This window comes from Artemia sp. Qi Xiang Cuo, chromosome 15 (assembly GCF_049724085.1).
Source record: "Artemia sp. Qi Xiang Cuo chromosome 15, ASM4972408v1, whole genome shotgun sequence".
Taxonomy (NCBI): Eukaryota; Metazoa; Arthropoda; class Branchiopoda; order Anostraca; family Artemiidae; genus Artemia; species Artemia sp. Qi Xiang Cuo.
Window position 1 is genome coordinate 55,385,028 of NC_142808.1, and position 14,505 is coordinate 55,399,532.

Below are 14,505 nucleotides of genomic sequence, written 5' to 3' on the forward strand. Positions count from 1 at the left end.
TATCTCCTAAAATGTCAGCTGATGAATCACGGCCTCACTCCGAAAGAAGCGAGGAAACTTGCCTTTGAATGGGTCAAATTGATTGGCGTCGAAACACCGGAGAGCTGGGTGCGAGACAACATAGCTGGGGCTGACTGGTTCTCAGGCTTTATGAAACAAAACCCAGAGCTATCTATTCGTAAGCCTGAAAATACCAGCCAGGCAAGGGCTGCTGGCTTCAATCCAGTGGTTGTGAATTTGTTCTTCGACAACCTGCAGAAACTCTACGAAAAATTCAAGTTCCCACCAAACCGTATCTGGAACTGTGATGAGATTGGGGTTCCTAATGTATTTCCAGCTCCAAAAGTAATCGCAAGGTAAGGATCGAAGCAAGTTTCCCAGACAGTGTCAGCAGAGAGAGGGGAAAATGTTACAATGCTCGGGTTTATTTCAGCCACTGGTCAAGCTCTTCCCCCCGTTTTTATATTCCCACGGGCGAATATGAAAGACCAGCTTTTTCGAGAAGCCCCCCCAGGATGTCTCGGGCTTTCTCACCCTAGTGGTTGGATGACTTCCATCGACTTTGTAGCTGCTATTGAGCACTTCATCAAGCTGGTGAAGCCATTGAAAGAAGACCCTGTGCTACTACTACTTGACAACCACGATAGCCATGTTTCGGTGGAATTAGTGCGGCTGTGCAAAGATAATTGGGTCCACCTCCTGACCTTTCCTCCCCATTGTTCCCACCGCTTACAGCCATTGGACGTCTCTGTCTACGGACCGTTCAAGTTTGCGATGAGAGAATCACTGAACACTTGGTTGCAGATCCATCCAGGTCAACGAATTACGATTCACGAGACTGCCCAGCTCTGCAAAGAACCATTCCTTCGCAAGTTCAACCCGGAAAATATAACAGTTGGTTTCACGAAAGCTGGAATTTGGCCCTTCAACAGAAGTGTATTTTCTGAGGTAAACTTTCTACCTGCTGAGGTGACAAATCGTCCACCCCCGGACGATTTGTTACTCGATATGGAGCCAATACCCACCCCCTCTCCTCCGTCACCTTCTCGTCCCCAAAGCGAGCTAGGAAAACAGACTCCTGAAGCAGGAAGACCCGATCCAAGAGCAGATATGACAAAGCCCAGAAGGAATGCGAAAAAGCAAGGTCGAACTCGTATTCTTACCGATACACCCGAAAAAGATGCTTTAGAAGCTGAAGCACGAGCGAGAAAGGAAAAGCAGAGTAAAAAGCCTATGCCCAAGCAGGCCAAGCAGCCCACTGCCAAGAAAAGAAAGCAAATTGAATCTCCAGTGGAAAGTAGTGGTGATGACATTGAACTTGACGACAATTCATCTGACGAGTCTCTGCACCCCCATGCGGCTGATAAGGATGACGTAGATAAGGACATTCAAGCCGGAGACTTTGTTCTTGTCAAGTTCGAGTATGGAAAGAAGAAAGCCCTTGTGTATTATGTTGGCAAAGTTCTTGATGTTGTAGAAAAGCAGTTTGCGAGGGTTAACTTTCTTCGGAAACAAGGGGACAAATTCATGTTTCCTCAGCTTCCCAATATTGCTGAGATAGACGTTACCGACATAGAACTGAAGCTTCATGTCCCCTCTTCAGCTGGTGGAACCAGTCGTGCAGTTCAGGGGCTTGTCTTTGGTTGTGATCTTTCAATGTACGCTTTAAAATGACAATTCTAGTTGAAACCCGGATGCCCGTGCAATGTTCCTGGCTGATTTTTTTATGCGATTTTGCGTTTTCATATGATTTTGAGTGATTATGTATCATTTTACACGAATATTCTGTATTTGGACAAAGTTTAACTGCTTAAAACTGTCTTGTCCAAGGTCGCCCCATGCCTGTCCAATTTCACCCTGTGTACGGGGCGAAACTGGACACTTGACAAGGTCCTACTTTCATAGTACTCCCGCTTCAGGGTGATCTTTAAAAAATCTTAAAATAATTCACCATTATTTGTCAGACTTTTACCTTTCTAACAACCCACACTAAAATGTTTTATGTCAATCCAGTACCTAGTTATGCATGGAAAACTAAAAAGTGTCCAAGTTCGCCCCATTCTCCCTATATATATATATATATATATATATATATATATATATATATATATATATATATATATATATATATATATATATATATATATATATATATATATATATATATATCAATTCAGGGTATATTTTTGCACATTAGGGGGTGTTGGTATATATATATATACATATATGTATATATATATATATATATAAGGGTGGGGGGTAAAATTCATTTCCAACAAAAATGATTATTATATTCATAAAGAGCATAAAAAAGGCATCAAGTAGTATGTTCACTTTATTCATAAGTCAAGAATATGCACTGCCAAAAATCTAGGCTACGGTACCAGATTTTTAACTTAGGTGAAATCCTTATTTAGGCTAGGAGCATTTGCTATCTTAGAAAGAGTAAGGTGAATGAAACTATCCATAAAGTATGCAAAGTCTCAGTGATTTTGTGGGATGATGTTTTGAAGCACCAACCTTTACTTCTCTCTGTAGAGTGCACTGGCCTTTAAAACCCTTTGTGTTATAAAAGTGAAATCTTGCCAAATAGATCTTCTACTCAAGAGATGCACAGGGGTATTTTTTTCATCCTCAAACCTTGCCTCAATCCCAATTTATAAGTTTCAAAAATCTTCAGATTAATTTTGTAAATAAAAAAAAATGACATAGCCTAGCTTAAAATAAAGTTGAAAGATGTAAAGTTTAAAATAGAGGTTGAAAACTCAAAACCAAGGTAAATTTTTTGGTCAATATCTACCAAATCATATTATTGAGTTAGGAATAAAGTGAATACACCATTCAATGCCTTTTTTTATGCTGATTACGAATATAATAAGCATTTCTATCGGAAATGAATTTCAGCCCCCCCCCCCCCTATATATATACCTAACCCACCCTGACCTAACCTAACCCTTAATTGGCATATATAGGGGGGTGGCTGAAATTCATTTCCAATAGAAAAGCTTATTATATTTGTAATCAGCATAAAAAAAGGCATTGAATGGTGTATTCACTTTAGTCCTAACTCAATAATATGATTTGGTAGATATTGACCAATTTTTTGTCAGAATTCAGATAGGTGTCATTTATGCAATCATTTAAGCCCTAGAATTTAAAAAAAGGTGATAAAATAGCTTGCCAATTCCTTCCCAGGGAACATTTTTGGCCCTAGATCTATTCCTGGAAGTTTCATTCATCACTCAAGTACTTTCCAAGACAGCAAGAAGCCCCTAAACTAGAAAGTTGCCTTAACTTAAACCAACCTTTATATTTTTACTTCATTCAGAACGTTTGGTGAATTTCAAAGTTTTAGGAATAGCCTAAAGCATTCTTTATCAATTTCAAATTTGTTTTAACGAGCTGCCATCAAATACTTTGAATCAGATTCTGATTAGATGCCGCTAAAACAGTCAATAGTCGTAGAAACTTAAAGGGCTAGGCACGCGGAGCTGGTTTCGGGAACCGGTTTTAGCAAGGTGTATTCCAAGTCGAGTGATTATAATTAATGATGCGAAGAGGCGGGGCTTAGTGACGTTTTTCGGTGATTAATCATCATTAATTACGTTCTAGACAAGGAATGTACTAGGGCTTTAGGCATGTAATTAATCGTATTTAATGATTATCATAAATTAATCGTAATTAATGATGATTAATCACCGAAAAACGTCCCTAAGCCCAGCCTCTTATAATCATTAATTGCAATCACTCGACGTGGAATACACCATTACAGAAATCGGTTCCCGAAAACAGCTACGTGTGCCTAGCCCTTAAGGGCTAGGCACACGTAGCTGATTTCGGGAACCGATTTCAGCAACGGTGTATTCCACGTCGAGTGATTCTAATTAATGATACTAAGAGGTGAGGCTTAGTGACGGTCTTTCGGTGATTAATCATCATTAATTACGTTCTAGACAAGGAATGTACTAGGGCTTAAGAGCTTTTGGCTTGTAATTAATCGTATTTAATGATTATCGTAAATCAATCGTAATTAATCATGATTAATCACCGAAAAACGTCACTAAGCCCCGCCTTTTAGCATCATTAATTATAATCACTCGACGTGGAATATAGCCTTGCTGAAATCGGTTCCCGAAGTCAGCTACGTGTGCCTAGCCCTTAAAGGCCCAAAAGCTACCTGGCGGTTTTTATCAAGCGTTTGATTCACCGAGCTTTTTTTTCGCTACAACTAGTGCGTTAGTCGATCAAAAATCTGACCTGAGAGTCACTTTTGGTTAACAATTAATTCAATGAATTAATGAACAATGAGAAAAATCGTCATATTGGGGGTGGTATAGAAAGATGAGTTAAATTTAGTACTTTTTAACCTTCCTTGCACTTAATTTCTTTTTAATCTAAATGAACACAAGGCATTTATCAAATGAAGCAGGAAGTGTCTGGAGCAAGCTGGATTCACTTTACTATAGCCTGCGTAGCAAAAATCGTCTTTTGTTTTTCAATTGAATTTTTTTTTAGGTAAGATGAATTTTGGAAGTAGTTGTTTGTTAAGAATTTTAGGACTAACTATTTCGTTTTTGTTCATTGAACAAAGCCTTTTTGAACTTTCATTGGAAATAATTGAAAAAAACGACAGATATACCTCATCCTACACACTGAAAATTATATGGTTTCCCCCCCCCCTGTTTGTTCATATGAATTTCCTAAAGGTACAGGCATGGGGGTGATAGTTAAACTAAAAGCTATTCTGTAAAGTAATAGGTAGAAATTTTATTATTGTAGTTTGTTCTGGAAGTATGTATCAAGTAAGGACCATAGCAGACGGTCAGTAAAAGCACTCAGTACAGATGATAGCAAGGAAGTGACCAACTTGAAGGACATCACCGAACTCCTCAACAGGCAGTTTGCGTCGGTTTTCACCAATGAACCAGATGGTCCTCTTCCTCATAGTCCACCATACGACATCCCTAACCCAATGCCACCTATTCTACTCTCCCCCCCCTGTCGTCCAAAAGCGACTTGAAGCACTAGACGTCAATAAGTCCGCCGGTCCTGATAATTTGCACCCAAGACTATTGAAGGAGCTTGCCAAAGAAATTGCACAACCACTATGCAATATTTTCCAACTGTCGCTTGACTCAAAAAAAGTACCCATAGACTGGAAGTTGACCCCATGTCACCCCAATATTCAAGAAAGGTGACCGCACCAAAGCCAAAAACTACAGACCCATCAGTCTGACCTCAGTGGTGGCATAAACCCTTGAGCGGATTGTGAATGCTGATATTTTGACACATCTCTGTAATAATAATATACTTTCCCCCGACCAGCACGGATTTCTGCCAGGAAAATTGGTTGAGACCAATCTCCTTGAGACATACAGCACCATAACAGATTACCTGGAGAAAGGAACCCCTGTGGACCTGATTTTACTGGACCTAGCCAAGGCTTTCGACAAGGTACCACACAACCGTCTCAGATTGAAACTTTCAGCAGCTGGTACCCACTCGGATGTGGTTGATTGGGTCATGGACTTTCTGACTGGTTAGAGTCAGCAGGTTCAACTCTTCACAAATAATGGCGATAAGGTCTTCTCCGAACCATGTAATGTTGTAAGTGAAGTCCCCCAAGGTACTGTCTTGGGCCCTACCCTATTCCTTATATACATCAATAATTTGATGAATGGAACAGAAAACAACATCACTCTCTATGCTGATGACTCCAAGCTGTTTGGGCCTGCAAACCAACAAAGTGACCTGTTGGTTTGCAGCGTGACCTGTTGATCTGCAGCGTGACCTTCATAAAATCCAAATGTGGGCACAAGATTAGCTACTTGAATTCAACACATTAAAGTGCAGTGTCCTTCACTTTGGAAGCAACAACCTCCGTCACCAGTATAGCATGTCCGATCCCAATTCACTGGCTAGCTTAGTAATAAAGACAAGTCCCGAAGAAAGAGATCTAGGAGTGCTGATAGATGAACAACTGAAGTTCCACGGCCACTGGCAACAAGCAGTTTCAAAAGCAAATTCAAGCCTTGGTCTCCTCAAACGCACTATAACCAGCCGCTCCCGTACAGTCTTTCTAAGGCTCTATAAGGCTATAGTTAGACCCGTTTTGGATTTTGGTACGTGTCTCACCTCCCCTTCTTATAAGAATGACACCAGTCTAATCGAAGGAGTTCAGAGACGTGCCACGAAATGCATAGCTGGCCTACGAGATCTCCCATACAACAAGAGACTGGAACGCATGCAGCTGCCAACACTTGTCTTCAGACGCCGCCGTGGTGATATGATGCTGACCTACAAGTATAACACACAACCAATAACCCCCTCTTTACCAAACATTCAAGTCAGCACCAGACAAGAGGACACTCACATAAGCTGTCCAAACGTTTTATTAAAACACGAACACGGCAACACTTCTTTTCCAAGCGTGTCGTAAACGACTGGAATAGCCTTCAAGCTGAAATGATAACTGCACCTATGGCTGCGTCCTTCAAGTCCAGAATTGACAAGGAATGGAATAACAAGCCATGGAAATATGAGTGGGACTGTCCGTCCCACTCAACTACTGACTGATGCCAACTTTATCATAATGAGTGTCTTGCTAGGAGGCTGATGCCGCTTGTCATACCCAACCATCGCGCATACTCAATCCGAAGTTGCTGTTGTGTGGTGGTGTCAGCTCTATACCACTGAGAATGGTCTTTACGGGCCATACCAACCTTGTGGCCACCGCTACCGAGTGGGCTTAAATTGCATCTCTCCAGCAGACCTCTCCTATGGCGTGTCACTGGGCCCTAACACAGTGACGAATTTTTGCCATCATTGACCCAGAGCACAACAGATACAGTATGGACCTTAATTTGCTCTAAAGTGCGAATTAAGGTAAGGTAATTAAGGTAATTTAGGACAAATATTTAAGATTAGCCCCCATTATTTTATTCAAGATATATAGGCTTTGATTTGTTAAGGGTCGCAGACAAGGACAAATTTTGAGCCCAACCCCTGACACTTAAAACTTTCTTGAATTTATGGGGCCTTCCTAATCAAATTGTCTAGCACTTTTTTCTTTTTTTACAATTACTCTCTCCCCTCCCAGTAAAATAAATTCAATCAAAGCCCAGGAATTAATGACTTCCAACAAAGCAGAAACGAAAGTATTATGATACACTCTATTCAACCATACTCTCTCAACACAGATAGATCAGCAGTCGTTAGCAGATGAACTTTCTTGAACTCCTGACAAAAAAAGTCGGTGAAAACGATGGGCGGGTAAGCATGCATATAGGTAAAAAAAACACCATCTTGGTTCAGGCGTTAAAATAAACGATCGTTTACTTTACCGTTCGTTTAGTGTAGTGACAGTGTTCTCCTATAGCCTTTGCGTGTTCGTGAGGACAAAGCTAATAAAAATAACACATATAATCGGGATTGGACCCTTCTTAACTCTGGGTTCCACAACCCACCAACTACTAATCTTCCTTCCTTTCTTAGCCGCATCAGCACTATTTTCATACAATTACAATAATATGTTTATTTCTTACACCATAAAAGCATAAGACCCTCACTAAAGCCTTTCGATCAGTCGAATCGAAAATCTTTCCATAATCGTCAAAATTGAGTACTTAAAAGGTCTGATGAATCATAAGCTCCTTGTTTATTAATCTTTGTGTAAATATTTCGTCGACACATCTTCTCCCCATCCTACAACTACGCTGGATTCCAATAAAAGCTTAGAAGGTTATAATGGGGAACAACTATGCCATTGATTTCACAATAGGCAGCTTAGCACATACCATATTCATCAAGACATTGAGAAATACACGGCATAGAGACCAGTTAAATTCTGTAAAATATTAGTCTGACTATTTAACATAATAAAATACTACTTTAGCTCATCTTACAGGCTACGCGGTGCCTAAAATAAAACTAAAAAGACCAAAAATCAGAAACATACAACACTCAATAATTGCTTTTAGTTTTGCTTTCTTAACTATTTTTTTTTTCATTTTGCTCAAACTGGTTGGCGTAAATTTTAAATTCATAATGCCTGAGCATAACTTGGCACAGGTTTCATCGAAATTTCTGCTTGCTATTCACATTTTAAAGACGGGATTTCCATAACTAAGGTGAGCTTAGACCCCAATTTATCAAATTTATACAGGGCAATTAGTATTTAATCAATTATTTCTAGTGACTTTCTGGCGTAACTTTTTAAATTCAACGAACCTGAAGATGACGTGGCACAGGTCTTGTCAAAATTACCACTTGTATTTTACTTCAAACAACCTATATTTTCACAGCTTAAGTGAGTTTTAGCACAATTATACTATGTTAAGACCAGGTATCAGCTCAGTGGCACAGGCGAAGTCGAAACCATGGAAAGAAGCGCCAAAAAAGCTTCAAAAGTTACGAAGTACGTTAAACCCATAACTGCGACACCAGTGAGGCTTTCTGAATTACTACTACTAATAATAATTCACTGCAAACAACTACTACTATACACTACTAAACAACTCACTGCAGCACCAAAGCCCCTGAGATAAAAACAGCTACACACGCTCCTCTTTCATCCTAATCTATTCATAGCCTTTCTGTTTGCACCCTCTCAAGAAGTTTCTATTTCCATTAAATCTTTCGGAAGTAATTTTGTGAACCATTGCTACTATTTTGATTCCTTTTTAACTAATACCGACTCCTTTGTTTCAACTGATACGTAATCCTTAGGATATTAGATCATACTCAATTACGACAAATAATACCCAGTAATACCAAATCCTACAATTTTTACTGGAGACTTCTTGGTTTGTGTCTCCAAATTATGGCAAAAAGCCAGTGATAATATACATTTTGCTCTGTACGGAAGAAGTCGCATGATAATTTTCAATAATTTGTATAATGCCACATGGAAACACTCACAAATAGACTAATGTATGCATTGATTTGGCAGGTATATCAATTTCTAGAATTCCTTGGATGCTATCTTCGATCTGGATTTTTTTCACCTCGTTGTACCTTCAAAAATAAAACTAAAATTTAATAGCCTCATAGAAAAATTTCACATAAATAATAAGCTCAACCTCACCTTTATAGAAATTAATTATAGAAAAAGTTTTAATGATGAAAATAAAGAGCGAAGATGAAACTTAAAAAGAACAAAAATTAATCACTTCGCAGTTTAGGTATTATATATCTGCAGCAATCGTTCAAATAAAATGAATCGTAATATTTCGCCAAATTTAAAAATTTTAAAAACTAGTGCTTTACTGAAAACTGAGCTCACTTGAAGTTTCGAGAGTACTGAAGTTGTATACTAAAATTTAATGATTTCGAGGTCAAAGAAAGGGTATCAAGATACTTATAAATTATTCTTTGATTTTTCGCAAAGTATTTAAGGGCTTTTCTGTTCCTGACCGTGTTTTGTTTCGTCAATCTTGAGTTTTCAGTAAAGCGCAAGTTTTTTTTTGCGCTTGACTGAAGGTTATTTTTAGATAATAATTGCATTTGCAGGTGTCATCAAGGGAGCAAGTCCAGGCATATTTTGAGAAAACAAAAAGTTAACTGCATTAAGCCAAAAATCAGTAGCAGTTTACAAATTTCTTCTTAAACAAATTTCTTCTTGGTGTAAATTAAAACATATGAATTTATTTGGCTATATCTCTTTTCATTGCTCTTTAACTCTTTAATATTAATAAAATAAGAAAACATTTTTTGTGATCAGGGCCTTCAGGATGATCATTTTATGTTTATTTATAAACATAATAATTTAATAATTGTTATAATAAACATTATAATCGTTAATAATTTAGGGTTTTACAAGAGTTTCTTACTCTGTATAATTACAAACGTGAGTTTAAAAACCATTGATACAATCAAGAAATGAATTAGAATTCAAAATGAACTTTCTTTGGAAAGTTAAAAATTCTCATTGAATTGTCGTCTGATTCGACAATAAGGGAAACTATTTCTCTTCAAAAGGCAATCAGAGGTTTCAATGCTTGAGGAGCGTATCTTCAGCTGCGTTGCCAACGTTTTGAGATAAATTGTACCAGTTTTCTGACCAAAGTTGTGTTCCAAGAGATTCATTTGTACCTACTGAATAGTAGGTAAAAAATTCGCCGCTCGCGTCACTTTGTGACACTAGTCGGTAGTTATGTTTAATTAATTTAGCTGAAAACTGAGAAATAGTTCTAGAGCAAGAGCAGGAAAAATAAACCCAAGGCAGTAGCAACCTCATAGCTTGAAATATGATGAATGCTTATAAAGATTTTCTCAGCTTAACAGAATAGCAGTCCCAAACCGCTAAATGGATTTTAGAAAAAGGTTCAGTAAAATGTTCGGAAAATGTTCTCAAAGCTGATAGTTGAGATTAATCCTTTCTTTTGAAATTTTGAAATTTTGAAATTTCAGTAACGAGCACCAGAACCTTCAAAAAAAACATATCAGCAATCACGCCATGAAAGTGGCTAAACACCACAGATTCCCATAAGGTGGGTAGCCATAAGACTTGGTCACCCACCAGCGAGTTACTCGTTGAACACATAATTCACCGGTCATTCTACATAAGTTCTTGATCTATTCTACTAATTGGAACTAAATTAATTTAACAGAAGTATATTGACCATATTTCACAAGAAATTAGGTTAAACCGTATAAAGTTAATAAAACTGTAACATTAAAAAAAGAGGAACACTTGTGCTAGTTGGTCATTTTTTCTGTTGTTTCTTCTTGTAGCCCAGCTTTTTCATATCCCCTTCCACAGTTTTTCCACATTGGATGCAGAACCATTTTCAAGGATGTTTTCCAATTCTTTGAGACGATCCGTTTCGCACTGAGAAGTCCGTTCAAGGGGTGAAACAGAGACGATTTCTAATGCTGGTTTTGTTCAGATTAACAGCTGAGAGAAATCAGCAGCAGCGAAAGTCTGTGGGAGAAAAAATAGGCTTAGAGTGAAACGCCCTAGTAGAAAATAAGGCTTTGACCCATTAACATCTTTTTGCCTGTATACCCAATTCCAAAACACGGCTGGATCTGATTCAATCGAAGTACCAGCCTCAGAGCCTAAGGGTAACATCTTACACTCTTGGACGATATCTTCCAGGTCATTGTCACTCAGTAAATTCAGAAACTGAACCAGAAGCGGTGCCAGGTTTGGCTGATTTTACTCTACTCTCATAGCATAGCGTGCAGGAAGCCTATCAAAGTTTATAACCGATGAATACCTGGAGTTGAAAAAAAAAAACGCTTTCTCATCTTATCACAGAGAACGATCAAAAATTTCCTACACTCTTTTTTAAACTAAACTGCAGTAGATAGATAGTTCCACGTCCTTGACATCGACGTAGTAGTTGGTATCATGTGGGTTTATGAGGCGGGAATCACTTTCTTTCGTATAACTAGGCAACAAAATGTGGGATGCTTGTCTTGTACACTTCACAACAGCGATTATAGACAAGGTGAATCTGGGTGTCTTTTGCTTGAAATTGCTTGTTTAGCTCTTCGATATACTTCAAAATATGCACCAGGAAGGCAAAGTAAGCCTTTAAAACCGCTGACAGCAGATTTTTTAATGTGGCAGTGGCCTTCCCCGGCTTATTGGTCTCTTTAAGATTTTCCGCACGGAAGAATAAAGTCAAGCAATCCCATTGCTCCAAATGTCCATCTACAATGGCTTGTCTAGACAACCATCAAGTTGCTATATATCTCAAAATTCTATGCTCTTTTAATTCCATTTACTTTTGCAATTCTAAAATCTCACTAGCCCTTTTTGGGCTGTGACAAATATTACTGTACATAACCTGAAAAAAATCTTCAATTTCTTTGTGCAATTGTTTGCCAGCAGCACTAGTACATATGTGAATGGAATGGTATGAACAACCAAGTACAAAATAACTTGAGAAGTCTTCTGACAGCTTCGCATAAACACCAACTTTTCCCCCCATTATAACCGACGCATTGTCTGCGGAAAATCCTATTAGGTTTGCTTTTGGAGCTCCAATTTCTTGAAAAAGTAGTTTAGTTATAGCCCGGCACATACCTTCGGCTGTATATTGCTGAACTTTTATAAATCTCGAGAAAGAGTCTCTTATAGGAAAACTGTCTTATCGACCAACACTAGATTAACCAGTTCAGATCAAGATGGGGAACAATAACAACTATAGATAGATAGATATAGATAGATATATATTTATTGCGATAAAAGCCGCTTTGGGCCATGGCAAAAAATGGAAAATCCTACAAAATAATAGCACATGATTATAACACTCACAGCAAAGTATAGTAGCCTACATGACAATAACCACGCAAAATTACAAAACAAAACAAGAACACAATATATTATATAATACCATTAAACTAACATACACAGATAGATGTATGTCACATCAATCAAGGGCCATGGGTCCAAAAATAACAAACTAGAACCCAACTTACACAAATACAGCAATAATTCCAATACTCACCCCTTCCCTTTTACAAAGATCTATCTCTATGTGATATACCCAATTTTATATATTTTGCTATCATTCTTATTGTCCCAGAATTTTTTGATCCCATTACTGAAACCAACCACTCACTTGTCCCCACATTATCAAAAAATAATTCTTTCCTTAAATCCTGTAATTCGGGACAAAGGGCCATGAAGTAGAGCAGATCCTCACTCTTAAAACCAGGCTCATTTTGTTACACAAGTTTGTGCTTTCATCTACTATTTTCTTGAATTTTTGCTTCTTGATGATTTTGCACAGATTGTAGGTATTTTTGCTTCTCTGTCTCTATGCCTGTGTTAATGGGCAGATGTTTGCTTGTCTCTATGTCTGTCTTTGTGTGACTTTGTGTCTGGCTCTGTGCGTTTTTATGTATTTTTGCCTCTCTTTCTATGTCTTTGTATCTGAGAAAATGTTTGTGCTGTTTGTATGTCTATTGCCTCTCTGTCTCTCTCTGTGCCTGTGTGTTTGAGCGGATGTTTGCTTGCCTCTATGTGGGTCTTTGTGTGATTTTATGTCTGCTTATGTGTTTTGTAGGTATTTTTGCCTCTTTTTCTCTATGCCTGTGTTCTTGAACGGATGTTTGCTTATCTCTATGTCTGTCTTTGTGTGATTTTGTGTCTGTCTCTGTGTGTTTTTTGCCTCTTTCTCTCTATGCCTATGTATCTAAGCAGATGTTTATATGTCTGTATATCTGTCCTTGTGTTTACATACATTATTATACATTATTAATATCATTGAACAATTTTGGACATTTTGAATCCGTCCCATTAAATAATTCATCATGTTCTCTCTTCATAGTGTAGCTATTCTCTTCTATTAGTTCGTAACCAGTATAATAATCATTAATTCATTTGAGTTATTCACAATTTTTACTCCGGTGTCAGCTACAGGTTTAATGAGTGTTTGGTCTTTGCTGTCATTGGCTTCATTAACTATAGTTGCTGCTGTATAATCAATGGTTATAATTATGTTCTCATGCGTTTTATTTTACATAAATTTATTTTTATACTCATTAGTGATATTGTATGCCAATGGGTTTCATTTTGGTGTCATACACAAGTTTTAACATGGATTCAGCTACAGGTTCAATAAGCGTTTCAACATTTGTATTATAGGGTTCATTGACTATATCTGTAGGTTCATGATCAACGGTAGTAATAAGATGAACATGCGCTTTGTTTTCCATCGATTCATCTTTGAATCCATTATTTATATTGTCTGCCAATGTCCTTTTCATTTTGCCTATGATTTCATTGTCTTTTATCACATTATTTTTACACAGGTAACAGCTATGTCACGTAGACAAGATATGGTTGATGAAATTCGTGCAGCAGTAGGTCTTTTTTTCTCTTTGCTTTCATTTCAATGCTAATACCAGAACGGTTATAATAGGATCTATCAAAAGGTAACATGTTACCACCAACACTAGCAAGAAGTTTTCCCCCATCATCGACGATTATTTTATGTTTGCATTCTACTTGAGCACTATCATCTCTGAAAAATGATACTCTCATATATCCGCTATCAACAATGTTGAATGGTTTCGGTAGTCTAAAGACATCTAAACTCTCACTGTCATGACAACGCACGCATATTTTTTCAATGAAGAATTCCATTATTGCTTGTCTCATAGGTCAAATATTTGTCTTTGTCAGCATTCAATGCAAAGATGACTTTATCCTGTGCACACACTTTCTTCGAATATTTCATCTTTACTCTTTTTTACATTAAATTTAAAATTAGAAGTCTTTATCTTTCCAATGTACAAAAAATACTAATTGAAAATATACAATAAACTATGTAGTGTCGATAAGCAGCCATAGAGTACCACTGGTAAAGCTTCATATATAAGCTGAATAATTTCTAAGCCCAAAAAAGAAAAGTGTTACTACAAAAATTATTTTTCTAATACTAAAAATCACGACTAATATATCTATATCATTCTGATTTCGTGTTTTGAAAATATTAAATGTGATTTCTTTTTGTTTTAAGTATATTTCCTGTCATTTTAAGACAT

The 14,505-nt window shown here is 37.5% G+C and overlaps 2 protein-coding genes across 2 annotated transcripts in view; both read right to left on the reverse strand.

Moving 5' to 3' along the window:
* LOC148943871 (uncharacterized) overlaps nt 1-3,368 on the reverse strand; it is a 112,748-nt gene extending 109,380 nt beyond the window's left edge. Inside the window, exon 1 of the mRNA XM_089101268.1 lies at nt 3,306-3,368. The gene's annotated coding sequence lies outside the window, so the exon portion shown is untranslated. The remainder of the gene's footprint in view (nt 1-3,305) is intronic.
* A 5,512-nt stretch (nt 3,369-8,880) lies between these two features.
* Nucleotides 8,881-14,505, reverse strand: part of Gba1b (Glucocerebrosidase 1b) — a 47,837-nt gene continuing 42,212 nt past the window's right edge. Inside the window, exon 10 of the mRNA XM_089101854.1 lies at nt 8,881-9,015. Coding sequence (XP_088957980.1) covers nt 8,916-9,015 — 100 coding nt within the window. The 3' untranslated portion in view covers nt 8,881-8,915. The remainder of the gene's footprint in view (nt 9,016-14,505) is intronic.